Raw genomic sequence first — 26,117 nt, forward strand, 5'->3', positions numbered from 1 at the left:
TGACTTTGATAATTCATCTAAATACATCTGAGATGTAGTTTGGTGCTGCACCAACACACTGTGATGATTTATAGTTAAATAGATGATAAAACTTCTCTTGAGCCAGGAAGCTCAAGCAAACATTCTGATTTTATAAAATGTTGCTGCATGTATGAGGAAAAACAGTAAATGTCATCTGTGATAAACTGAGCATTAATCACAATCATTTCCCAGAGTTTTATGTGAGTGAATAGTGACAGACAGACAGAAAGGAGATTTTCTACTGTGGCGATCAGTCAGGATTAAGGGTATCTTATAAATGTGCTGATTTCCATTCATGAACTTAATTTCAGCAGCTGTTAAATGAAAGATTCTGACAGTTATCTGGTTTATGTGCTGCCTCTTAACTCGGTTTTATGACTAATATCATCTTTGCATGTCACTTTAAAGGTGTTATTACCTAACAAGGGTATCAACCCAACACACTGGGGATTATGTATGAATATATTACATAACTACGTCTAAGCTATAAAACTGTAGCATTCTGATAGAAGTTGAAGGTTCAGAAAGAAACTTCCGATTTTGAACAGAACATATGTCTGGGTTTGCTTACAGTCAAGTAGGGACAGTTAGGCAATCAGACACAAACACACACGCACACACACACACACACACACACACACACACACACCTGCACACTGTCAGTCAGCAGGCCATGGATTCTTTATTGACACATCCCATAGATTAGTCTTTCTTTCTAGGCTGGGTGGAGGTGGGGAGCCATGATTGAGGGTAATGATTGTGTCAGAGGGGTCCTGAACTTCAAACCTGTCCTCCCTACTGGGGAAAAGAGGGAAGCTGGACTCGCTGTGGCCATGATGCCCCCTCAGCTCTTTTATGTCCCCAGTTAGACCCTTTATCTGACCCTAGCGTCCGGTCACAACAGGACACGGTCAATACATACTGATAATGTCACCCAGCATTGACAGCTACTGTTAAATGACTGAACCTGTTCACCAGGTGGATCAATGCTCAAATAAACGACCCAGTTTAGAGAGAGCCAGTAAATGGTAACATTCTGTATTAATTGCGGCTGTGTGTTAGAGGTCAGATGCCGTTTTATTGGTGGCAAATGGCAGAAATATCCCGGCCCAGTTGCCGGAAGAAAATGTGGACATTGTACGTTTCTGTGAACCACAGATACATTACATTTGTATGTTTCATTTGAATCATACTTACATTTCTAAAGTCACATCCCAGCTAGCAGGGAATGATCCCACGACATTGGCTAACATTACCTACAAGTTGCAATAATGTTTTAAAGAAAACATTTTAATCTAATGTCCAAAGAACGTTTTAAAGATGTTTATCATTTCAAATAATGTTCCTTTAAAAATTAAATGCTGACAAAGACATGACGTTTGAACTGCAAAATTCTGAGGATGTTTTGGTGATGTTGAGAGTTGACAGATCATAAAATGGTCTTTTATAAAAACATTCTCAAAATGTTACATGAGAACAAAGGCAGAACGCTATCAAAGCAACAATTAAAAAATGTTATTAAGGACTGAGATTACAGCCCTTATTTTTAAGATGAAAATGTAATGGAAGGTGATATGTTAACAATAACAAAAAATAACATTGTTTGATGTTTATAGAGTATGTTACCTGCACTTTAAGAAAAACAGATGTTGGGAACACTAAGAACATAGCTGGGATAGCTCTCTCTTTTAAAGCTTAAACTGTTCCCGCACCAAGTGTGGATGACTGTGTTTACAGTCACTGCTGGGCTTCAGCCGTGCCTTCATCTCCGTGGAAATGTCTGTGAGATTAGATTTGTGATTCCAGCTATCATCTGCTCACATCCTTTAGGCGGGCAGCACTGACCAGGAAAAGCTCTTCATGATGGGTTTCTCCTCACATCGAAAATCCATCACTCAAATCTTTGCCTCCACACTAAAAAGACCCAAACCACCATCAATTGACTGCTGCTTTGAAGTTGAGCACAGGAATATAAAATCTCCTCTTTTCAAAATGCCCCTCCATGAGTTCTCCATAATACAGTTTCTGCAGTGCTGTTAGATTTTGGTTGCACTGACGCCATGATCCAAATTGACGCCAACATCTACTGCCGTTATTATTAGTCATACCTCCACTATTTATATATGTGTGACTGTTGTCGCCACTTACATAAACTGCAATATTTGCAACATTACATGCTATCATATATAACATTTATTAATTGAATGTCTATTACAGTTTATATATGTTATTGTTACCATTATTGCTGTGGTGCACTTCTCCCCCTCTCTCCCTCTCTTTCTCTTTTTCCCTCTCTCTGTCTCTTTCCCATATGTTCTTTTTGTCATTGATTATAATTTAATTGTCAGCAATTACCCCTTACCCTTTGTCTGCAATAACCTAACCCCTCCTCAGTCGCTCTTTTTTCAAGGTTTCTATAATTTTTTCCCTAAAAAAACTACAGTCACTAAGGCAGTCCAGTCTGTCCTTCCATTTGTATGATAAAATGTAATGTTATCTACCCCAAATTACCAAAACGTTAAACAAAACATGTTACATGAAGCCATTTTTTTTAAATCAGTGCAGTGCTTTTTTATTTTAGCCTTTCTTCAAATGTGAGTCTGCCCTGTACTGCTGTCCTTGTCAGCTCCCACTGTTGACAGTAATGTGTATCCTCCACTCATGACGTCTCTGTCCACTTCTTTTCACCTGCCAGAGAGGAGCTTCAAAAGAAGGTGTGACATGGGGAGAAGTTAACTTTTTTTCCCAGAAAAATGACAGAGTTAGATGTTTTTCACTCAGTGTCTGAGCAGGCATGGCCATATTAAACTGCTATGGGTTTCTGTGCTCAGAAATGAAGGACGGACAGCCCATAAATTCCCACCTCTTCCTCTGTCTGTGCATCATGTAAAGTATATCTGCTAGAATAAGTAAGGCTTTGCTGATTGTCACTCTTTTATAATCCAAACTTGTACAAAGGTTTTCGAATGAGACTGTGATTCATTAAACATAGTATCTTATGACATTTTAGGGATTTCGTTTTAAACCCTTTCTGTGATTAGGCCTCATGCGACGGTCACCAACTGTTAAAGTATGGCTATCAGAAATAATGAATGATTATTCAAAATAATTATATATTATGTTAAATAATGTGACTTGATTCACGGGGCACCATTCCCAGAAAGGGAAAATGATAGCCAATCAATAAAAACATTCTCATAAAATACACTAAATTATCAATTTGAACTCTGATCAATAATTAAATTAATAATTATCACCAAAATTACCATATTGATAGTGAGGACTGAAGGATTTCAGAGCTCTTGACACAGTAGTTGGAGACTACGACACTTTTGTACAACATTAAGCAGACAGCAAGTATGATTCCAAAACATTTATTCAAAAAGAAAACCAATGCTAAACAAAACACCTCTAACTGCTAATATATGCAAGTATATATACAATTGTGGATGTGTAAATGTGTGTGTGTGTGTGTGTGTGTGTGTGTGTGAGAGAGAGAGAGAAAGAGAGAGAGACAAAGAGAAGGTGTGAGCGTGAACACATCAAGAGGCAGAGGTGTATTGACTAACAACAGAAGCACAAAGAAGATGCCAGATTCAAAGATGCTGGATCAAAGATGGCCGCAGAGTGGAGAAGGCCTTAGCTGACCATGTGGTTGGTCAGACAAAGGAACAAAGAAAACGTGGGAACTTTAAGTTCCTTCTCTGTGTGCTTCTGTTGAGCGCCAATTTCTGAATGTATGTATGTGATCAAATATGTATATAAGGTGTCTTGGTTAGAAAAAAGAATGTTTAGTTGCATGCAAGACCCTGTCTGTGTGAGGCATGTTTTGCATGATTTGTCAAAAGACAAGTACAGGCTGAGCAAGACTGTTTACTTTATGTCCTAATGCTATGCCCAGATGCTACTTGCCAATCCAGGAGTGGTAGAAGAGTTCTTTGGGTTGTTGGCTGAAGAAAAGAGGTTCCTGTTCAGTCACATCTGTACAGTTCCCAGCATCCAGGAGGAGGCTGGCCGGTCCTGGTGTCCTTACAGAGATAGCAGTTCAGTGCTATCTCGATTCTGTTCTCCTTTTGGCTTGAGAAGTTAGCTGTGGCTTTCTAACTTCTGTAAAGTCTCTTTAGGCTGGTAAGGTAGAGCTGAGACAAGGCTGCAGCTCCTGCTGTGAGCTTAGGTGTGAAAGGCGAAAGGGTAGCGCAGGTCCTAAAGACCTGCAGCCTTCTTCAGAGAAGGTTGGGAGCGAGAGCCAGAAGCCATTTTGAAGAAGGAATTCACAGGACATGTGACACATGTCCAGTGTAAAGTGTCCAAATGAACGAATCATATGTGTACAACATTTTCAACCAAAAGAAAAAAAATTGTTTTCCAGCCAACCCTCCCAAGTATGTGTCAATTAACCACCTGACCCAACCCAAAATCCAACAGCTTTATGTATAATAGCAGCAAAACTGACAGGACTGAGACAAGGACTGAGCGCAGGGATGTGTGTTTGTGTGTGTGTGTTAGCATGAGCATGTGTGTATTTAAGAGAAAGAGACTGACAGAGAGACGCATTCTCACTCCAAACTCATCACATGGTGCCGCTCTGTCAGGACCGTCCACGTCTACCTATGGAGTTATAGGTATCCTTCTGTGTCAGCTGTTGACATTCCAGGATGCCATTATGGTGATGTCAACAAATGCACATGGTGGGATGGAGCAGCACAGTCCTTATGTTTACACAGCCATGTAGACCATCACAATGTTTAGGATTTGGCACCAAATAATGGTTGGTAAGGCAAAAGAGGCAAATAGTAAGGTGTAGAAAAATCAAACACACATCCATATGGGTAGTGAACACCATACTCCCTGGCAAATCAGTTGTTTGTGGGACCAATCCACGTCCCTACCTGCCCACCCTTTAAGTGCACTCGTGCTCCTTATATAAGGTGGTGACCAGCAGCGCTATCACCTGACACTGTCCTTTAGCATTTCATGCACACTGGACTGGTATTGTCCGGCTGCCAGGTCAAGTGAGGCCACCCGTGGATGTTGCATGTGGATGTGCCCACTGCTATCTGACTGTCTGGCAGCATATGAAAATAATGCCACCAGTTCTGTTCGGCCGGATTCTCCAGTGATGCCCTCTGTGAGCTTTGCATGTGGTCGCGCCTGGTGCCTTCTGGTCATCTGCCACTGTGCAATAACGTGTACGTTGGATGTGTTTTATTTTATTTAGGATTTAATAAAACATAATATTTTTATTATTGAGGTCACAGTTAAATGTGGTGTTCGACTACACTACATTCTATGGAGAGGTGATCCATGCTAAACATCCAAACTTCCCTATCCAGGGAAGGCTGATGTCGCCTTAAATGACACCTCGCTACAGAAAAATATTCAATTGCGCAACAACTGTCATTCATTTTGAGCCATATTCTGTCTCATTCTCTTTGTCTCTTGCTTTTTCTATACGTTACTGCAATGTTTAGGCACAAAACAAAACAACAAACAAAAAACCCATAAGCATACGTATGACATCCTATGTAATTACTCATGTAGTCCTAACTCCAGCAGAAAACCAACCTCACACACATGTACACACACACACACACATACACACACACACACCTAAATGTTTTAGGAGTGCTGGCCTCCATCAAGTAAAGTACATACATAGTGTATGTGTTTGTCTTCTTTATGGATGAACAACACCCCAACCCCCCTCCACACACACACACACACACACACACACACACACACACACACAGACAAACACACGCATACACACACACACACACACACCAAGCCTGGTCAGTGCCCATAAATGCTTCTCTTTCAACCAAATGGAATCAGTTAACCAACCATCCCTAACCTCTTTCTCTCTGTTTCGGTATTTATTAATTTAGCTTGACCCTGTTTTCCTTTCCTCCCCTTTGCTGCTCTCCTTTTTTCCATCTTTGAAGGGAGGAGCAGAGAGATTTGGGATGTATGGGTCCTAGGGGTGGCTCGGTCATTGTGGTCGACTGTCCCACTGAAGCAGAAACATGATGCTTTCTCTGCACTACAGTGGAGGAGAGGAGAGGAGATTGAAGGAAAAATGATGAATTAGGAAATGAAGGAGAGGAAGGAGAGGATAAGAAAGGAGGAGAAGTAGTTGAGTGAATAGCAGGGTAGGGGAGAAAGGGACATGTGGAGGAGAAAAGGAGTGTGGAAGAGAGGAGAAATAAATGTCAAGGGACAGAAAGGAAAGGAGGCAGGAGAAGGACAGAAGAGTAGAGGGAAGAAGGAGATGAGAAAGGAGGAAAGGAGAGGAGAGAAGAGGGAAAAGAAGGAGAACAGGAGGAGGGGAGGAGGAGTAAAGGAAAGAAGGAAAGGGGAGAAGGAAGAGATGTGCAGAGGAGAGGAGAGAAAAAAAGAAAGAAGACAGGAGGAAAGAAGGAAAGGTGGAGATATGACATTTGGTTTTTGGATGCTTGATACTACATACCTGCTACTTTATGCAGCAAAGCAATCAGTAATGGACACCATCATGGATGGACATGTCACACATCCAGTCTTCCTGTGGAGAACTGGAGCTCACAATCCAAAGGTTTATGTTTGTTTGTTCGTTTGTTTCAACCTTTTGTAACCTTAACCAAGTGTTTTTGTTTAACTGGGTGCCACTCCCAACTCATACCAGTGCCTGGGCAGAGTCCCGCAGTGACAGATATTGATGCAGTTAGGGACCCTTTAGCATCAGTATGAGATGTACCCAATGTCATTTTTTTGGACAGTTTTACTGTCATTGTCATGAAAGCAGTTTAAATTTAGTTTTGGACCTAGAAGCGTACTCAGAGACTGATGTTGTGTAATTGGATGGTTTCATTGATAACTAAAGCAAGTTGGTTGAGCAAAGGGAGGAAGGGAGAAGGGCAGGCTGGCAGATGTGGCTTCAAGTAAAGAGACTGGATCCTTGGCTCAGTGTTTTGGCAAGACATGGTTAGGACATGGTTCACAACATCTTGCTGCTTAATCACAAAAATAAAACTTGGCTTAAACTTGGTTTGGTCAATTACTTTACCACGTGTTGATGGGATAATGTGGCGCTGAGTGGAGGAAAGCCTGGAGTTCTTGTATGACTGGCGATGAGTAGATCAGCTGCAGCTGGGCAGCAGAGCCAGAAGTGTAGTGAGGACACGCCTCTAAATAACACAAAGACAGACAAGTCACACACACACTTGACAGACAAGAGAAGACAGTAGGGCTGTGTTCAAAACACCATACCGCATACTACAGTTGAACTCAGTATGCAGTTTCCACTACATATTACATACTGCATACTACGTGCGTTCTACAGTAACATGCAGTATGGCTGTTCTGTTCGATCCGTTTGCAGTGTACTGAGCCAGGCATGGCTTGTTTCCAGTTTTTGAAAGCGGAAGCAAACAATAGCAAAAGTGCTACTGCGTAACATCCATTTACGGTTTGAAATAAAGTAAACAATTGATATACATAGACAATCGTGTTGAGGGCTTACCTGTGAGATGAATAACGCCTTTGTAACGACTGGAAGTGACCAAATGTACCGCTGTTACGTTTGCATTACTGCCGAGTTCCTCCAGTATTAATTTAGCTTTGCTTGGAAAACACTATTATCCTCTTTATTCTGTATCAATCATACGGAGTGCCCTTTTAAACTTTCTGAGTGTATCTTGTTCATATGAAGGCCCAAGCTGGTTTGGTGGTTAAAATTTACTCATGTCAGAGTGGCCTCTAGCCCAGCGAGTAGAGTGTGTTCCCTATGTAAGCAGCAGCGCAGGTGCGATTCCGGCTTGCATTCCTTTGCTGTGTGTCATCCCCGTTTACTCTCCCCCTTTCCTGTCACTCTCTAACTGCACTATAATAAAGGCATGAAAAGCCAAAAGAATAATCTTTACAAAATAAAAAATAAATTTGCTCCTGTCTCCTGTATAATTGTACTCCTACTAGCATACATTGGTATGTGGTTTACTGATAAAAGTAATGTAAATGACCTTGAAAGATAAAAATATGCTTTTGGCAAGGCCTAATTAATTAAGTGTAACACTAGAGCAAGCCAAGGACCCCATCTGGTGGTTTAGGTCTGCCCAGCTGTGTGATGGCTGGGCTCAAGCCACTGGACAACAACAGCTGCGCTCTCTGTGCAATGCATTGCGGGAAACAGTAGGCGAGGCAGACTGGTCCAAATCATACTGAGGACTTTTTCCGAATCAGCATGATTTCGCTTTTGTTCGCATACTGCATAGTACATTTTGACCAAATCAGTACGTACTGCTAGTGTAGTAGGTGGTTTCTGACACAGCCTAGAAAACCATGAAATGGGGGACACATTAGGGAGCAGGTTGAGGAAAAATGATGAGTCATAGTAAAAAGAGCAAGAAAATCTGTGTTGGTTGGGCGGGTGGGGTGGTAGATGCATCAAACACTCGAAGGACTTTCACTCAGGAGACTGCTGTTCATGTCCTGTGTGAAACCAGCACTTTTTATAACAGCTAGTATCATTTGTCATGTGATGTCACATTAGTAACAACTAACTAATTTTACATACTTTTGTGACCAAAACCTCAGGAAGTAAAGCTAAAAACAAAGTAAACCTATGAATGAATGAATCTTTATTTCAAACATGTAAAAAAAATAAAAATAAAAGTAAAACAAAACACACAAACAAAAGCAAACAAGCCTTACAACCAAGTGGCATGAACACTTAAACTTAAACCCCTCCCTGAGCTACCACCTTATCGTGGTGGAGGGGTTTGCGTGTCCCAGTGATCCTAGGAGCTCAGTTGTCGGGGGCTTCATGCCCCTGGTAGGGTCACCCATGGCAAACAGGTCCTAGGGGAGGGACCAGACAAAGTGTAGCTCACAAGACCCCTATGATGACATCAATCAATGGTTCGGGTCACCGTGGCCCCCCCCTGGAGCCAGGCCTGGGGGTGGTGCTCGATGGCGAGCGCCTGGTGGCCGGGCCTTTACCCATGGGGCCCGGCCGGGCACAGCCCGAAGAGGTGACATGGGACCTCCTTCCCGTGGGCTCACCACCCGTAGGAGGGGCCGTAGGGGCCGGGTGCAATGTGAGCTGGGCGGCAGCCGAAGGCGGGGACCTTGGCGGTCCGATCCTCGGCTGCAGAAGCTAGCTCTGGGGACGTGGAATGTCACCTCTCTGGTGGGGAAGGAGCCTGAGCTGGTGCGCGAGGTTGAGAAGTTCCGACTAGATATAGTCGGCCTCACCTCGACGCATGGCTTGGGCTCCGGAACCAGTCTTCTTGAGAGGGGATGGACTCTCTTCCACTCTGCAGTTGCCACTGGTGAGAGGCGCCGGGCAGGGGTGGCAATACTTATTGCCCCCCGGCTCGGTGCCTGCACGTTGGAGTTTACGCCGGTGAATGAGAGGGTAGCCTCCCTCCGCCTTCGGGTTGGGGGACGGATCCTGACTGTTGTTTGTGCCTATGGTCCAAACAGCAGTTCAGAGTATCCACCCTTTTTGGAGTCCTTAGAGGGGGTGCTGGAGAGTGCTCCTTCTGGGGACTCCCTCGTTCTGCTGGGGGACTTCAACGCTCACGTTGGCAACGACAGTGAGACCTGGAGGGGCGTGATCGGGAGGAATGGCCCCCCCGATCTGAACCCGAGTGGTGTTTTGTTATTGGACTTCTGTGCTCGCCACGGATTGTCCATAACGAACACCATGTTCAAGCATAAGGGTGTCCATATGCGCACTTGGCATCAGGACACCCTAGGCCGCAGTTCAATGATCGACTTTGTAGTCGTATCGTTGGACTTGCGGCCGTATGTCTTGGACACTCGGGTGAAGAGAGGGGCGGAGCTGTCAACCGATCACCACCTGGTGGTGAGCTGGCTCCGATGGTGGGGGAGGACGCCGGTCAGACCTGGCAGACCCAAACGCATAGTGAGGGTCTGCTGGAAACGTCTGGCAGAGTCTCCCGTCAGAAGGAGCTTCAACTCCCACCTCCGGAAGAGCTTCGACCATGTCCCGGGGGAGGCTGGGGACATTGAGTCCGAGTGGGCCGTGTTCCGTGCCTCCATTGCTGAGGCGGCCGACCGGTGCTGTGGCCGTAAGGTGGTTGGTGCCTGTCGGGGCGGCAACACCCGAACCCGCTGGTGGACACTGGCGGTAAGGGGTGCCGTCAAGCTGAAGAAGGAGTCCTATCGGGCCTTCTTGGCCTGTGGGACTCCGGAGGCAGCAGACAGGTACCGACAGGCCAAGCGGAGTGCGGCGGCGGCGGTTGCTGAGGCGAAAACCCGGGCATGGGAGGAGTTCGGCGAGGCCATGGAAAACGACTTCCGGACGGCCAAGAGGTTCTGGACCACCATCCGGCGTCTCAGGAGGGGGAAGCAGTACTCCGTCAACACTGTGTATGGTGGCGACGGGGCGCTGCTGACCTCGACTCGGGACGTTGTGGATCGGTGGAAGGAATACTTCGAAGACCTCCTCAATCCCACCGACACGCCTTCCGTTGGGGAAGCAGGGCCTGGGGACCCGGGGGTGGGCTCCTCTATCTCTGGGGCTGAGGTTACCGAGGTGGTCAAAAGCTCCTCGGTGGCAGGGCCCCGGGGGTGGACGAGGTCCGCCCGGAGTTCCTCAAGGCCCTGGATGTTGTGGGGCTGTCGTGGCTGACACGACTCTGCAACATTGCGTGGACATCGGGGGCAGTGCCCTTGGACTGGCAGACTGGGGTGGTGGTCCCTCTTTTCAAGAAGGGGACCGGAGGTGTGTTCCAACTACAGGGGATCACACTCCTCAGCCTCCCTGGTAAGGTCTATTCGGGGGTACTAGAGAGGAGGGTCCGCCGGATAGTCGAACCCCGGATTCAGGAGGAGCAATGCGGTTTTCGCCCCGGTCGTGGAACTGTGGACCAGCTCTGGACCCTTGGCAGGATCCTTGAGGGTGCTTGGGAGTTTGCCCAACCAGTCCGCATGTGCTTTGTGGACTTGGAGAAGGCATTCGACCGTGTCCCTCGGGGAGTCCTGTGGGGGGTTCTCCGGGAATATGGGGTTTCGGACTCCCTGATACGGGCTGTCCGTTCCCTGTATGACCGGTGCCGGAGCTTGGTCCGCATTGCCGGCAGTAAGTCGAACTCGTTTCCGGTGAGGGTTGGACTCCGCCAGGGCTGCCCTTTGTCACCGATTCTGTTCATAACTTTTATGGACAGAATTTCTAGGCGCAGCCAGGGTGTTGAGGGGGTCCGGTTTGGTGACCTCAGGATTAGGTCTCTGCTCTTTGCAGATGATGTGGTCCTGTTGGCTTCATCGGGCCGCGACCTTCAGCTCTCACTGGATCGGTTCACAGCCGAGTGTGAAGCGGCTGGAATGAAAATCAGCACCTCCAAATCCGAGACCATGGTTCTCAGCCGGAAAAGGGTGGCGTGCCCCCTCCGGATCGGGGATGAAGTCCTGCCCCAAGTGGAGGAGTTAAAGTACCTCAGGGTCTTGTTCACGAGTGAGGGAAGGATGGAACAGGAGATCGACAGGCGGATCGGTGCGGCGTCTGCAGTAATGCGGACTCTGCACCGGTCTGTCTTGGTGAAGAGGGAGCTGAGCCGAAAGGCAAAGCTCTCAATTTACCAGTCGATCTTCGTTCCTACCCTCACCTATGGTCATGAGCTTTGGGTAGTGACCGAAAGAACAAGATCGCGGGTACAAGCGGCCGAAATGAGTTTCCTCCGTAGGGTGGCTGGGCTCTCCCTTAGAGATAGGGTGAGAAGCTCGGTCATCCGGGAGGAGCTCGGAGTAGAGCCGCTGCTCCTCCGCATTGAGAAGAGCCAGATGAGGTGGGTCGGGCATCTAATTAGGATGCCTCCAGGACGCCTCCCTGGTGAGGTGTTCAGGGCACGTCCCACCGGTAGGAGGCCCCGGGGAAGACCCAGGACACGCTGGAGAGACTACGTCTCTCAGCTGGCCTGGGAACGCCTCGGGGTCCCCCGGGAAGAGCTGGATGAAGTGGCCGGGGAGAGGGAAGTCTGGGTTTCCCTGCTTAGGCTGCTGCCCCCGCGACCCGACCCCGGATAAGCGGAAGAAAATGGATGGATGGATGGATGGATGGATTTTTTCTTTCTATAATTTTAATTGTAAAGAACAGACTATTTTATCTCCTAGTATAATGTAGGCTCTATTTTTAAGGTGGTGTTTGTTAAGAAGAAATAAACTTCTTCATTCTCAAATTCTGACTGCTTTGAATAATAGAATTTACTTGTACTTTTACTTTCAAAACTTAAGCAATTTTATCATAAAATATCGTAAAAGTAGTTTTTTTTTATACTTAAGTACAGTAACCATAACATACCTTATGACTTTTACTAAAGTCATATTGTAATAGGTGACTTTAACTTCTATAAAAGTCATTTTCTGGGGAGATATCTGTACTTTTACTCAAGTTTGGCATTCATGTACCTCATCCACCACTGGTTTACACTACAAAAGACTTGGCCAAATGAGTCCAAGGCTCATAGTCCAATGTGTAGATATTTGATGAGTTTGGAGTGAGAAGGTGTTGCTTAGTTGCCTCACCCTCCCATAATAATTTGTCAAGTATTTGTCATAACCAATAAGATATTGTGGAAAGTAAGGATGACAATATAAAAGAAATGTTGACAGTAAACGCAACATGTTCTCATCCCATCTCACCACATGTTGCTGCTCTGTAGTGAAATCCTGTGTCTACAAATCACGCTTTAGGTATCCTTCTGCATCCGCTCTTTATGTTAAAGGATGCCGCTGCCGCAATATCAACAAAAACACATGGTGGAATGATGCTGCATTTGGTAATGTTTAGACAACAAAAGCACATGGCAACCAACGCCAGCAAGTCAATGAATGAACATACTGGCATGTATGCTTAGGTTTGGGTACATGGTAAGGTGTAAGGACAAAACACATCTCTTTCAGATGGGAAGAAAACATTAGTCTCCCACATGAATGTCAAGGGTGGGTTGGATCCATCCACTGTCTCTCCCAACTGCCCTATATTATGTCATTACCAGCAGTGTTTCACACTGATGCCGTACAACAGCGTATCATGCGGATGCAACAGGTTTGGTCTGGCTGTGTTCTCAACTGACGCCAACCCTCTGTGCATCATGCTGGCCGTCTGATAGCATATCATAACATCATGCACGATATGTCCATATGTGCTGCTACAGTACAGCGATGTATCATGCAGATGTGAAAGCTGGCTTTTGGCATTAGGGTCTTACACAGAAAGCCATGCAAAAGTGTTGGTATTTGACAACTTCAGAATAAGGACAGGCTGGTAAACAATGCATGTGAAGTTTTGGGCAGGTATGACTCAGGAGGCGGAGCTAGATCAGTGGTCCAATCCCCATCTCCTTCAGTCTGTATGTCAAAGTATCCTTAAGCAAGTTACTGAACGCCACTAGTGTGAACATGTGTGTGTGTGTGTGAATGAGGCTCTATGATGTAAAGGCGCTTTTAGTGGTTGAAGATTAAAAAGGTGTTCTACAAATGCATCTCCATCTACCATTACCATTTGATTACAGGAAAAGCCCACAGAGCAGCTTTAACTTTATTTTTTTTAATTTTTTGGCAGGAATTAATTTACTGGTAGACAAAAAACGCTTTGGTTGAGTCCACACACTTCACTATCTTGTTTTCATAAAGAGATCATTTAGTATTCAATAAATAAATCAACCTTCTGCAACAAGTAACAGGAGGAGATTCAGATTAAAGTCTTTGACAATGTTTTTTTTTTTAACAATAGTTCTTTAAAACCTCATACATTCAATGACTTTATTTCAATTATTATTTAAATTGGATTTTCCCCCCATGGTACCCTGTTATTGTTCTGCAGCAACACTAATTTCCTTGCAGGCACAATCAAAGTTTAGTCTTTTGTTGTATCACTCTCATTCATATTTCATGGATAGAGAACTGTATGTCTCCCACAAAATATAATAGTACATTTCATAAATATTTATGCTTTTATTAATCTTTATTCTATAGTTATTTTAACTTTTGTGCCATTTTTAAATGTATGGCAACACTGCCAGCTGTGCTGCAGTGTTGTACCTTTAATAATTTGCATCCATGATGTGTAGCTTTGAGATTATTGTCTGTGTTGAAATGCAGAAAGTGCAAAAGTAACTGTTAAACCTGAACATTTGTTTGTGTTTTCAGTGGTGGTGTTGTACGTGCAAGGCTTGGGGACCAAGGAATGGAGAGAGGTGAGTGACATGTCTTTAAATGTAATGTTCAGATAAAGTGGTATTTTGGTTTTCAAATGCAGAGTTCAGTTATTTAATTAGTCAGTTTTTAAACATTAAAGTGATAACTGGGCTGATTAGAAAGATGATGCTTTGCTGCAAGTTCAGTTGGCACCTGGCACAAAGTATGATGGTCCCCACATGCGGCCGAAAATGGACTGAGAGGGGTATAATACCTTTGTAAATGGCTAAATTCCATCAACAGCAGGTACAAATACCTTTTGTATGTCTGCACATGTGGTGGTAACATTGGACATGTGATATGTATTGGTAACACGGCAGTATAGTAGCAGAGACCAGTGGTGTGTAGTAGTTTGTTGAAGGGATGGTTGTTTCTCCGTATTGATGGCCTGTAAAACTTGTGTGTGATGATATTTTAAGCCTCCTGGCATTAATATTAGTTCAGTATTTTACTGTGAATATTTATATAGCTTTAATATACACTTTACCATTAAATAAGATGAGCTTCAGCTGTAATGATTCAACTACTCAACACATTCTCTTCACAAGTCGTCAGATGTTGCCGTTTTACAGTGGAATTTTATATTACATTCTAGGCTGCCTTCTGTGTCTGCTCATAATGTTCCACGATACCACTACTGTAATGTCAACACAAGCACATGGTGGGATGATGCTGCACATGGTAATGTTTAGGCAATAAATGCAGATGGCAACCAATGTTGGGATGTCAACAAAAACACTTGCTGGCATGGATGGTTAGGATTGGGCAAAGACTTATGGTATGGTAAAGAAAAAAACATCACATTCAAATACGAAGTGAGCACTGTACTCCTTCATGAAAGTCTGGGATTTGCTGGACCTGTTCATCGCCCCTTCCACCTGCCCCAAAGGGATCCTTGTGCTCCATATAATATGTCATTACTAGCAGTGTTTCAACTTGACGCCTAGGTGTAGCATGTGGATGCCAACACGCTCTATCTGTCACATTCTCAACTGATGCTGCCCATCTATGTATTATGCTGCTGGACCTCCTACCACTGCGATATGCCTAGAACACTTCTAACTGGAATAATAGGTACCTGGTTTGTGCATATTTAGTGAATACAGACATAGAGCTCTGATGCTTCACAATGCTATGTTATATTCAGATGCTCAGTTTCAAACCAAGCCCAGCCCTTTCCTCAGCAGTACGTTCCTTAGCGTCTGTTATGTTTAGGAGTTTAGAGGAATATAAATAGTTTGGAGGATCAATAACACAGAACTCAGTCACAAAAAGACACATTAGGCAGGCTAAGGGATTTATATGTAGCAACATCAACATGCAGAAACCTACATCAGATCACACTGGAAGAAGTTTTTAAAAGGGCTTGGATAAATACCATTTTGATGCTAAAACATGGGCTTCATACTTCCACCAAAATTTGAATGTTGGGATTTGGATACATAGGGAACACTTCTGGGAGGCTACATAATGATTGCCTATAAAAACCTCAACAAAGAGTACAGTATAGTAAAAATAATAATAATTAATCGACCTGACCTTGAAATGCATTTGGAGTTTGGCTGAGTATGTATTGAGAAGTAGCAGGAGCAGAAAAAGCAGTCACTAATGAAATTAAACCACCACTCTACAAATTGGCAAAAAAAGGAAAACAAATCCTCTAAAACAAGGCCAGGATTGAAAATAACAGCAATCATTTAAAAATGCATTTGTCATTCTCGGCACGTTTAAGAAAACCCCAAACAAACGGCCTGTGCTTTCCTCCATTAAGGTCACGACTATAGAGTCTAAGCAGGTGTGAAACAAAATGTCCTGTGACGGTCATACTGATCAGAGTGGTTTATAGCAAACAGAATGTAATAAAAACTAAGCCCCTCCGTGAAGCCTGAGGAGCCAAATATAGGAATTCATAAATTGGAAAACCATCCGAGATGCTTTGGAAAGTAGGCCTGGGACGCTGCGGCTGTGTAAACATATAGAAAACCTCATCACTCGCTCTCCTCTCTCTCCTGTCTGCCTCAGTGTCTCTCATTCTCTCTTGCAGTAATTTGTGCTTTGTGCTATCAAAGAAAATCAGTCTCATCCCAGCGGGGATCCAAACACATACACATAAATCTCAGTGAGCCCCAATCAGTCTCACAGGGAGCGGAGGCTCTCAGCTGAGTTGTATGCACACACACACACACACACACACACACACACACACCACATGCACACAGACACACTGTAGAGCAGTGGTCGATGCACCCATGGAGCAGTATGGATCAGTTTGCAGGTGTATGATGCTGCTGCATGTTACTTTAATTACAGTTATCTGATGCCAATCGGCAGCCAGCATCACCAACAAGCGGGAACACTTCGTTGTTTTAAACTATGGCAGAAGAAGAAGGTGCAAGAAAAAATGAAACAACGTGTAAGTGCAGTGATGGAAATATGACCTATATGACCAGCTAGTTCTCATCACCCTCATGTTTTTCAAGTGTTTTGTTTTTAAGTTTGGTTTTAATTAGTTACTCAGTGCTCTAAGAAGGGAGTTTGACATCATGACTGACAGCTGTGTGTGTAAATCCATGTGCACGCAATAAGTGGTGCTGCTCAGGATTGGGTCAGATAGGTGCATTGGTGGGAATTCAATGCCTGGCCTCAATAAATTCTGCGTAGCCTCCAGCAACCAGTTAGTTGGGTTATTCCTAGCAGTTCACTGAGCGTGGAGAGGAAAACTTTGTGTCTCAGTGGATTTGTCGTCTATGGAAATTAAAAAACAAATTTAGCCCCCATGCACCTCGCAAAAATGTGAGCAACTTTTGTAAGACCCCCAAATCCCAATTAGCTTCCATGTATGAAATTACTTTTTTCACTAGCAAGAACCACACCTTCAACTAGATGATCAGTTTGACAGTTTATTAATACGAATGGAATTGGTATGAACATAAATTTACTGAATTATTCATTATGCGACAGATGATTGAGTGCGGTGTGGGGGAGCTTTGGTGGGGAATCCGCCATGGCGAAGAGGAGGAGAGGGTTAGGAGGGTATTTAACCCTCTGGGATCACTTTATAAAAAAAAATTGTTAAGGCCATTAAGAACAAAAATGTCCACTTCCAAAACCTTTCATAAAAATACTATATAAAAAATGCTTTTCCCAATTTTTTTGCCTTAAACTTTTAATCAACTTCAGTCTTAATCAAAGCTATCAAATGATTAAACATTGTTGGTATTTGAACCCTTTAAATGCCAGTTTGTATACTTGATGTCACTGCCGTTTTTGAGAAAAAACAAACAAACAAAAAAGTGAGTTATTTTCAATACAATAAATAAGGAGAGCCTGGGAATTTTTTTTTTTTATCACAGTCTATCACAGTCAACAAAATTGATCTTGATGCATTTATAGTTTTTGTGTAGGGTCAGATTTAAAATATAGGACCTGTTAAAGCCACTAAGGACAAAAATGTCCACTTCCAAAAACTACAATAAAAATATTACTGATTAATATTTTTTTCTACTTTTTGGGGTTTAATCTTTTCATTAACTTCATTCCTGATTAAAACTGCCAAACATTTATTTATTTTCAGGATTTTAACCCTTCGAATGCCAGTCTGATTACATGATGTCACTGCTCTTCATGAAAAATATACACAAAAAATAAATTATTTTCAAAATAATAAATAAGGGGAGGCTGGGAATTTTTTTTAAAAATCACAGTATTGGATTTGTCAAAGATTAGAAAGAAAACTGATTATGACGCATTTATAGTTTTTTGTGCAGAGTCAGATTTAAAATTTAGGACCTGTTAAAGCGACTAAGGACAAAAATGTCCTCTTCCAAAAACTGCTATAAAAATATTACAGATTAATATTTTTTCCACTTTTTGGGGTTTAATCTTTTCATCAACTTCAGTCCTGATCAAAACTACCAAACATTTATTTATTTTCAGGATTTTAACCATGTGAATGCCAGTCTGATTGCATGATGTCACTGCTCTTCATGAAAAGTACACACAAAAAATGATTTTTTTTTCAATATAAAAAATGAGGGGAGGCTGGGGAATTTTTTTTTAAACATCACAGTCTTGAATATGTCAGAGATGAACAACAACATTGATTTTTATGAATTTATAGTTTTTGTGCAGAGTCAGATTTATAATTTAGGATGCGTTAAAGATATTAAGGACAAAAATGTCTACTTCCAAAAACTGCTGTAAAAATATTACAGATTAATATTTTTTTCACAATTTTGGGGTTAAATCTTTTAATCTACTTCAGTCTTGATCAAAATGACCAAATCATCATTTTCTTTAAGGATTCTAACCCATAAATGGCAGTTTGAATACATGATGTCACTGTTTGTCATGAAAAACAAATCACATAAATTAATCTCACAGCCACTCCATAATATTATAAAGCATTCTGTAATGTCAGGGTTTTACCTTGGAGAAAAGTAGTAAAATTTGTCGTAATTACTGTACACTAGCAGATGGCAACATTTTCCCATCATAACTCTACACATGACATGCTTGTTATTTTGTAGTTTCTTTGCCTGTTGAATTTTAGAGCCCTGCCAGGCACCGAAATAAATCCACACTAATAACTAATATAATGTAGGTGTGTTGGTACAGATGACAAAGTAAGAGCACTGCTCTGTCAGTTCCTAAGGCATACAAGTGTGACACCAAAGGCCACAAATGAGAATGAGGTTATCCGCTGGTGAACAGCTGGAAGGCACCAGATGCATTGACATGAAATGCACACAGACGGTGTCACTTGACAACATGGCCGGAAAGAACTGATGGCATTGTGGAGGACACCAGGCATGTCCACATTCAACACGCGCAGGTGGTGTCAGTTTACAACGTGACCGGACAGAGCCGGTCCTGTTCAAATATACTAAAGAAATACTGAAGGATAGCATCAGATAATAACGCTGACAGAAACCACATAATATAAGGAGCATGAGTATGCTTATAGGATGGGTGGGGAGGTGGATGTTGCCCACAAACAACTGACCTTCATGAGGGAGTCTGAAGATTGCTTCCCTTGTGGATGTTGTTTTTTCTTCATCTTACCATTGGCCTCTTTTGCCTAAACCTAACCACTGTCATGGACCTGCTGTTTCTCCTCCTTACCTGCTGCCAGTACTTTTCCACTCACCCTCCCTCTGCTCTGCTCTACCTGCTAGCCACGCCCACTGCTGCAGCCTGCTCTCCCCTCAGCTGCAGCTCATCATCAATCAGCGCAGGATATAAGACACTCCAGTTCACTCACTCGTTGCCAGATGCTCCTCTGCGCTATGCATGTCTTTCCAGCGTTTCTCTACCAGATCTCCCGTTGCCGACTCTGCCTGTTCCTGACCTGCTCTCCTCGCCTGACTCCCCGTGAACCTACCTGCTCTTTGTCCTCAACCACATGTTCAGTTTCGGCGTTCCGGAAATCTGACGGCTCTCCTGGTAAAGACTCCTTCGCTCGGCTAAGACGCTCCTTCTGCCTGATCCCTGTCGGTGCTGTTACCTCCGCGGACGGACTTCCTGGTTATCGAACCCCTGCCTGTCCCAGACCATTCCTCTGCTCGTTCCCTGTCGGCGTTCCAGCACGTGTGGACGGCTCGTGGAGCTACGGGGTTTTCTCCTCGCCAGCCACTGTGGGTACAAGCTTCGTTTCTTCGCTTCGTGAGATACCCAGAGACATTGCTAGGGCTTCCCGCCTGAAGAACGAACTCTTTGCCTGTAAGCTGAACTTTGACTGTGTTGGTTTAAATAAAAGTTATTACCAACTGAACGAGCGTTTTGGCGTACTGCATCTGGGTCCTACAACCACCCGTTACAGTACAATCTGGCCAAATATGGACCCAGCAGATTCCAGCGCTCTCTAGTCCCGCTTAGCCCGTGTTGAGAGAATGTTGCAGCAACATGAGGCTCAACTAACCTCCAACGCGGCGGAGGCTCGTCAGTCCGCTTCGGCGTTGGAACGGGCGCTAACGCTACTGGCTAACCAGGTCCAACAAATGGCTTCCTCGCTGACTCAGCACACCGCTCCTGCTCCGAGTCCGGTCCAGTCTGCTCCCGTTCCTGCACCACCCCCAAGCATCGCTCACGAGCCCCGGGTAGGGATGCCGGAGCGATACGCCAGGGATCCGGAGGGTTGCAATCCATTCCTGACTAACTGTTCAATCCTGTTCGCACTGCAACCACTCACATTCTCCACAGAGGCAGCAAAGGTCGCTTTCACCATCAACCATCTCACTGGTCAAGCACGCCTATGGGGAACTGCGGAGTGGGAGAGAGGCACGCCGGCTTGTGTGTCTTTTTCTGCTTTCGCTGAGGAGCTCCGCGAGGTTTTTGGTCCGGTTCCTGTGGGTCCTGACACCACCGGAGGACTTTTGAGCCAGCGACAGGGCAACCGGACGGTGGCTGATTTTGCCATTGAATTCAGGACGAAGGCTCGACAAAGCGACTGGAACTCGGCAGCCCAATGTGACGCCTTCCTCAATGGCCTAGCCCCATATATAAAGGATGAACTGGTCTCATTCGATCTCCTTTTCTCTCTAGACGGGTTAATCGAACTCACCACACGATTAGACCGACGCATCCAGGCGAGGAGAAGAGAGCAGATCCGGGAGGGAGGTGCTCGTCGGGGCCAGAACGTCCTGCATGGTTCTCCTGCACTCGTCAGACCTCCTTCAGATCCAGTTATGGGAGGAGCGGAACCCATGCAGGTGGGACACACTCGGCTAACCACAGAAGAACAGGAGAGACGACGACGGGGAAACCTGTGTCTCTACTGTGGACAGGCCGGCCACTTTGTTTCCCGATGTCCAGTAAAAGGGCGGGCTCAGCAGTAGAGGGGGACATACTGCTGAGCTGATTTCAGAACTCTACCCCCAGCCCTCGCCCTCTTTTCCATGTTCAGCTCCAGCTCAAAGACGGTTCACACACTCTCGCCACGTTCATCGACTCTGGGGCCGATGTCAACCTGATGGACAAAGAGCTCGCTCGTCAGCTGGGAATGAAGCTGGTCCCTCTTCCTCGTCCCCTGCCGGCCAGCGCCTTAGACGGTCATCTCCTGGGAACGGTGACTGATCAGACGGCTCCCGTTCCCATGTTACTGGCAGGGAGTCATTGTGAGACCATCCAGTTCCACATTCTGAACTCTCCGAGATTGCCATTGATCCTCAGGTACCCTTGGCTTCGCCGTCACAACCCGCATATAGACTGGTCCACGGGTTCGATTCTGTCTTGGGCTCCCTCCTGTCAACAGGTCTGTCTACAACGACCAGCTCCTCCCACGCCATCCACCAATCCCGGCTCTGTTCCAGACCTGTCCATGGTGCCTGCTGAATATGTTGACTACAGCGAGGTGTTCAATAAAGCCAGGGCCACCTCTCTGCCTCCGCACCGAGCTTATGACTGCGCCATCGACCTCTTGCCTGGCTCGGTTCCTCCCAAGGGTCGTCTCTACTCCTTGTCTGCACCAGAAAGAGAGGCCATGGAGACTTATATTAAAGACTCGTTGGCCGCCGCAATCATCCGGCCCTCCTCGTCTCCTGCAGGGGCCGGATTCTTCTTCGTGGGAAAGAAAGATGGTTCTCTTCGACCCTGCATCAACTACCGGGGCCTGAACGAGATCACCATTAAAAATCGCTACCCTCTTCCTCTCATCTCCTCGGCTTTTGAACTGTTGCAAGATGCCACGATCTTCACCAAGCTGGATCTACGCAACGCCTACCATCTGGTTCGAATCCGAGAGGGAGACGAATGGAAAACGGCCTTCAATACTCCCACGGGTCACTACGAATATTTGGTGATGCCGTTCGGACTCACTAACGCCCCAGTTGTCTTCCAAGCTCTGGTCAATTACGTTCTCAGGGACCTGTTGAATAAATACGTCTTTGTCTTCCTAGACGACATCCTGATCTTCTCTCGTTCCATAGAGGAGCACATCCACCATGTCCAGACGGTCCTGCAGCTCCTACTAAAGAATTCCCTGTTTGTAAAAGCAGAGAAGTGCGAATTCCACGCCAGTTCTGTTTCCTTCCTTGGCTACATCATCGGACACAACCGCATGGAAATGGACCCTGCCAAGGTCTCCGCTGTTTCCTCCTGGCCCGTTCCCGACTCCCGCAAGCAGCTGCAGCGATTCCTGGGGTTCGCAAATTTCTACCGCAGGTTCATTCATGGCTACAGCACGGTGGCGGCTCCCCTCTCTGCCCTCACCTCGTCCAAAGTGCCATTCCGATGGTCCCCAGCTGCTAACGAGGCCTTCCAAGACTTAAAGAGACGCTTCAGTTCGGCACCCATTCTCCTCATTCCCGACCCCGAGAGACAGTTTGTGGTGGAGGTTGACGCCTCGGATGTGGGGGTAGGGGCCGTCCTCTCTCAGCGCTCAGCAGAAGATGAAAAGCTGCATCCCTGCGCCTTTTTCTCCCGGCGCCTTTCCCCTGCTGAGAGGAATTATGACATTGGCAACCGTGAGCTATTAGCGGTTAAGCTGGCATTGGAAGAGTGGCGCCATTGGCTGGAGGGCACCACTGTTCCCTTTCTGGTATGGACAGATCATAAGAACCTGGAGTACATTAGAACAGCCAAAAGACTGAATTCTCGCCAGGCTCGTTGGGCTCTGTTCTTCACCCGTTTCTCGTTTACCCTCTCCTATCGCCCTGGCTCCCGTAACGTTAAGCCCGACGCACTGTCCAGACAGTTCCTGGAGGAGGAGGGGGACTCATCCCAGCCTGACAACATTCTTCCCTCCTCTCATCTCCTAGCAGCTCTTACCTGGGAGATAGAGGAGCGGATAAAGTCGGCGTTGGAGGACCAGCCGGGCCCCAGTTCATGCCCTCAGGGTCGTCTGTTCGTTCCCCAAGACTTCAGGTCCGAGGTCCTGCAGTGGGCCCATGCTTCCCGTCTGACCTGTCATCCAGGGGTTTCCCGCACTAAGGAGGTCCTGCAAAGGCGGTTTTGGTGGGCCACCCTAGACGAAGACACGAGGAACTTTGTCAATGCCTGCCCAGTCTGTAGTCAGAGCAAGACCTCCCGCCAAGCCCCTGCCAGATTCCTGCACCCACTCCCTGTACCTCATCGTCCCTGGTCTCACATTTCTCTGGACTTTGTTACCGGTCTGCCACTGTCGGAAGGAAACACTACCATCCTGACAGTGGTAGACCGGTTCAGCAAGATGGCGCACTTTGTGCCATTACCGAAGCTTCCCTCTGCCAAAGAAACTGCTGAACTAATGCTCCTGCATGTCTTCCGACTACACGGTTTCCCTACAGATGTGGTTTCCGACCGGGGCCCTCAGTTTACCTCGGCGTTCTGGAAGGAATTCTGTCGGCTCTTGGGGGCATCCACCAGTCTGTCTTCCGGATACCACCCACAGTCGAACGGTCAGTCGGAGCGGCTTAACCAGGAGATGGAGACGGCACTGCGGTGTATGGCCTCCAATCAGCCCGCCTCCTGGTCGTCACAACTTTTGTGGGTGGAGTACGCACACAACACCCTGGTCAGTTCTGCCACCGGGCTCTCACCATTTCAGTGTGCATACGGCTTCCAGCCTCCCTTGTTTCCTGACCAGGAAAAAGAGACTGCTTACCCGTCAGTAGAGACTTTCATCCGCCGCTGTAAGCGCACCTGGTCCCGAGCTCGGTCTGCACTCCTGCGGACCGCCGCTCGCTACGCCTCCTCGGCCAACCGTCGCCGCTCCCAGGCTCCTCCGTACCGGGTCGGACAAAGAGTTTGGCTGTCCACCAAGGATCTTCCCCTGAGGGTGGAATCCCGCAAGCTGACTCCCAAGTATGTTGGTCCATTTCCTGTGGAACAGGTCGTCAACCCGGTGCCGGTCCGCCTCAAACTGCCCTGCTCCATGCGCATCCATCCCACGTTCCACGTCTCCAAGGTCAAGCCAGCCAGGGAGTGTCCTCTGCAGCCCGCCTCTTGACCACCGCCGCCTCCCCGTCTCATTGATGGGGCTCCGGCTTACACGGTGCGTCGCTTGCTTCGCTCCCGTCGACGGGGTAGGGGTCTGCAGTATCTGGTGGACTGGGAGGGTTACGGCCCAGAGGAGCGGTCCTGGGTTCCTGTGCGGCAGATTTGGGATGACCAGTTGATGAAGGAGTTCCACCGCCTGAATCCCGATCAGCCCTTCCGTGCGGTCCGGAGACGGTGTTCCTCCGCCTCTGTTCCGGCTCCCCCTTCTCCTGTTCCTGGGACGTCCGGGCTGGGTTGCTGCTCGGGGGCCTCTGCGTTGCAGCTGGTGGATGGTCCTCCCTCTGGTGATGACGACGCGGGTTCCGGCGTGTCGGAGGAATTCTTCCTGGTGAACAGCTGACACGGAAGGATACATAAAACATCATGGGTAGATTTGGAAGGTCCCGACAGAGCGGCACCATGTGAAAAGTAGGGAGTTAGAACATGTTGGGTATACTGAATAATATCTTATGTGCATGAATGTATGAGGGGGTTGAAAGTGTGTGTGTGTGTGTGTGTGTGTGTGTGTGTGTGTGTGTGTGTGTGTGTGTGTGTGTGTGTGTGTGTGCGTGCGTGTGCGTGCGTGCACGTGTGTGTGCATGCTTGTGTGAGAGAGAGACAAGTGCAAATTGCGAGGGGAAAATTGTGAAAATATTTCTCTCTTTACATGCACACTGAACACACACACACTTCTCAGCTGAGACCACACTTTGTACCAACACACCTACATCATATTAGTTGCGTAGATTTATTCTAATACCTGGCAGGGCTCCAAAATTCAACAGGCACAGAATCCAAGAAATTACAAGCATTTCATGCATAGGGTTATGATGGGAAAATGTTGTCATTTGGTAGAATAAAATAAAAATGACAAATTTTACTATTTTCCTCCAAAATAAAACCCTGACATTACAGAATGCATCATTATATTCTGTAATTGCTGTGAGTTTCATAAATGTGTGTTTTTTTCCCATTTGTTTTCATTTGAAAACAGCAACCTCATATAAACAAACTGGCAGTTAAAGTGTTAAAATCCTGAAAGTAATAGAATGTTTTGGTAGTTTTGATCAGGACTGAAGTTGATTTAAAGATTTAATCCAAAAATTGGGGAAAAAAAATATTATTCTGAAATATTTTTTTACAGCAGTTTTTGGAAAATGTATTTTTGTCCATATTTTTGACCAAGTTTTGAATTATAAATCTGACTCTGCACAAAAAACTATAAATGCATCAAAATCAATGTTGTTCCTAATCTTTGACATATCCAAGACCGTGATTTTAAAAAAATCTCCCAGCCTCCCCTCATTTATTATATTGAAAATAATTCATTTTTGTGTGTGTATTTGTAATTAAAAGCAGTGACATCATGTAATCAGACTGGCATTTAAAGGGTTAAATCCTGAAAAGAAATAAATGTTTGGTAGTTTTGATCAAGACTGAAGTTGATGAAAAGATTTAACCCCAAAAAGTGAAAAAAAATATTAATCTGTAAAATTTTTATAGCAGTTTTTGAAAGTGGGCATTTTTGTACTTAGTGGCTTTAACGGGTCCTAAATTGTATATCTGACCCTGCACAAAAACTATAAATGCATCAAGATCAATGTTGTTGCTAATTTTTGACAACTCCAAGACTGTGATAAAAAAGACAGCCTCCCCTCATTTATTATATTAAAAATATCTCATTTTTTGTTGTTTTCTTTTGTCAACAATGGCAGTGACCCCATGTATTTGCATTTAAAGGGTTTAAATACCAACAATGTTTAATCATTTGATAGTTTTGATTAGGACTGAAGTTGATTAAAAGATTCAAGCCAAAAAATTTGGGAAAAGTATTTTTATCAAAGGTTTTGGAAGTGGACATTTTTGTCCTTAATGGCCTTAAAGCAGGCATGTCAAACTGGTCCACAGCCGGTGTGGCTGCAGGTTTTGTGCCAACCAACCAAGAG

At 45.4% G+C, this 26,117-nt stretch overlaps 1 protein-coding gene across 1 annotated transcript in view; it reads left to right on the forward strand.

Moving 5' to 3' along the window:
- Nucleotides 1–26,117, forward strand: part of LOC121949536 (copine-9-like) — a 246,154-nt gene that overhangs the window by 29,140 nt on the left and 190,897 nt on the right. Inside the window, exon 3 of the mRNA XM_088082828.1 lies at nucleotides 14,170–14,216. Within this exon, the coding sequence (XP_087938954.1) occupies nucleotides 14,170–14,216 (47 nt within the window). The remainder of the gene's footprint in view (nucleotides 1–14,169; nucleotides 14,217–26,117) is intronic.

The sequence above is a fragment of the Plectropomus leopardus genome, chromosome 2, assembly GCF_026936395.1.
Source record: "Plectropomus leopardus strain MGB_pleo_1.0 chromosome 2, ASM2693639v1, whole genome shotgun sequence".
Lineage (NCBI taxonomy): Eukaryota > Metazoa > Chordata > Actinopteri > Perciformes > Serranidae > Plectropomus > Plectropomus leopardus.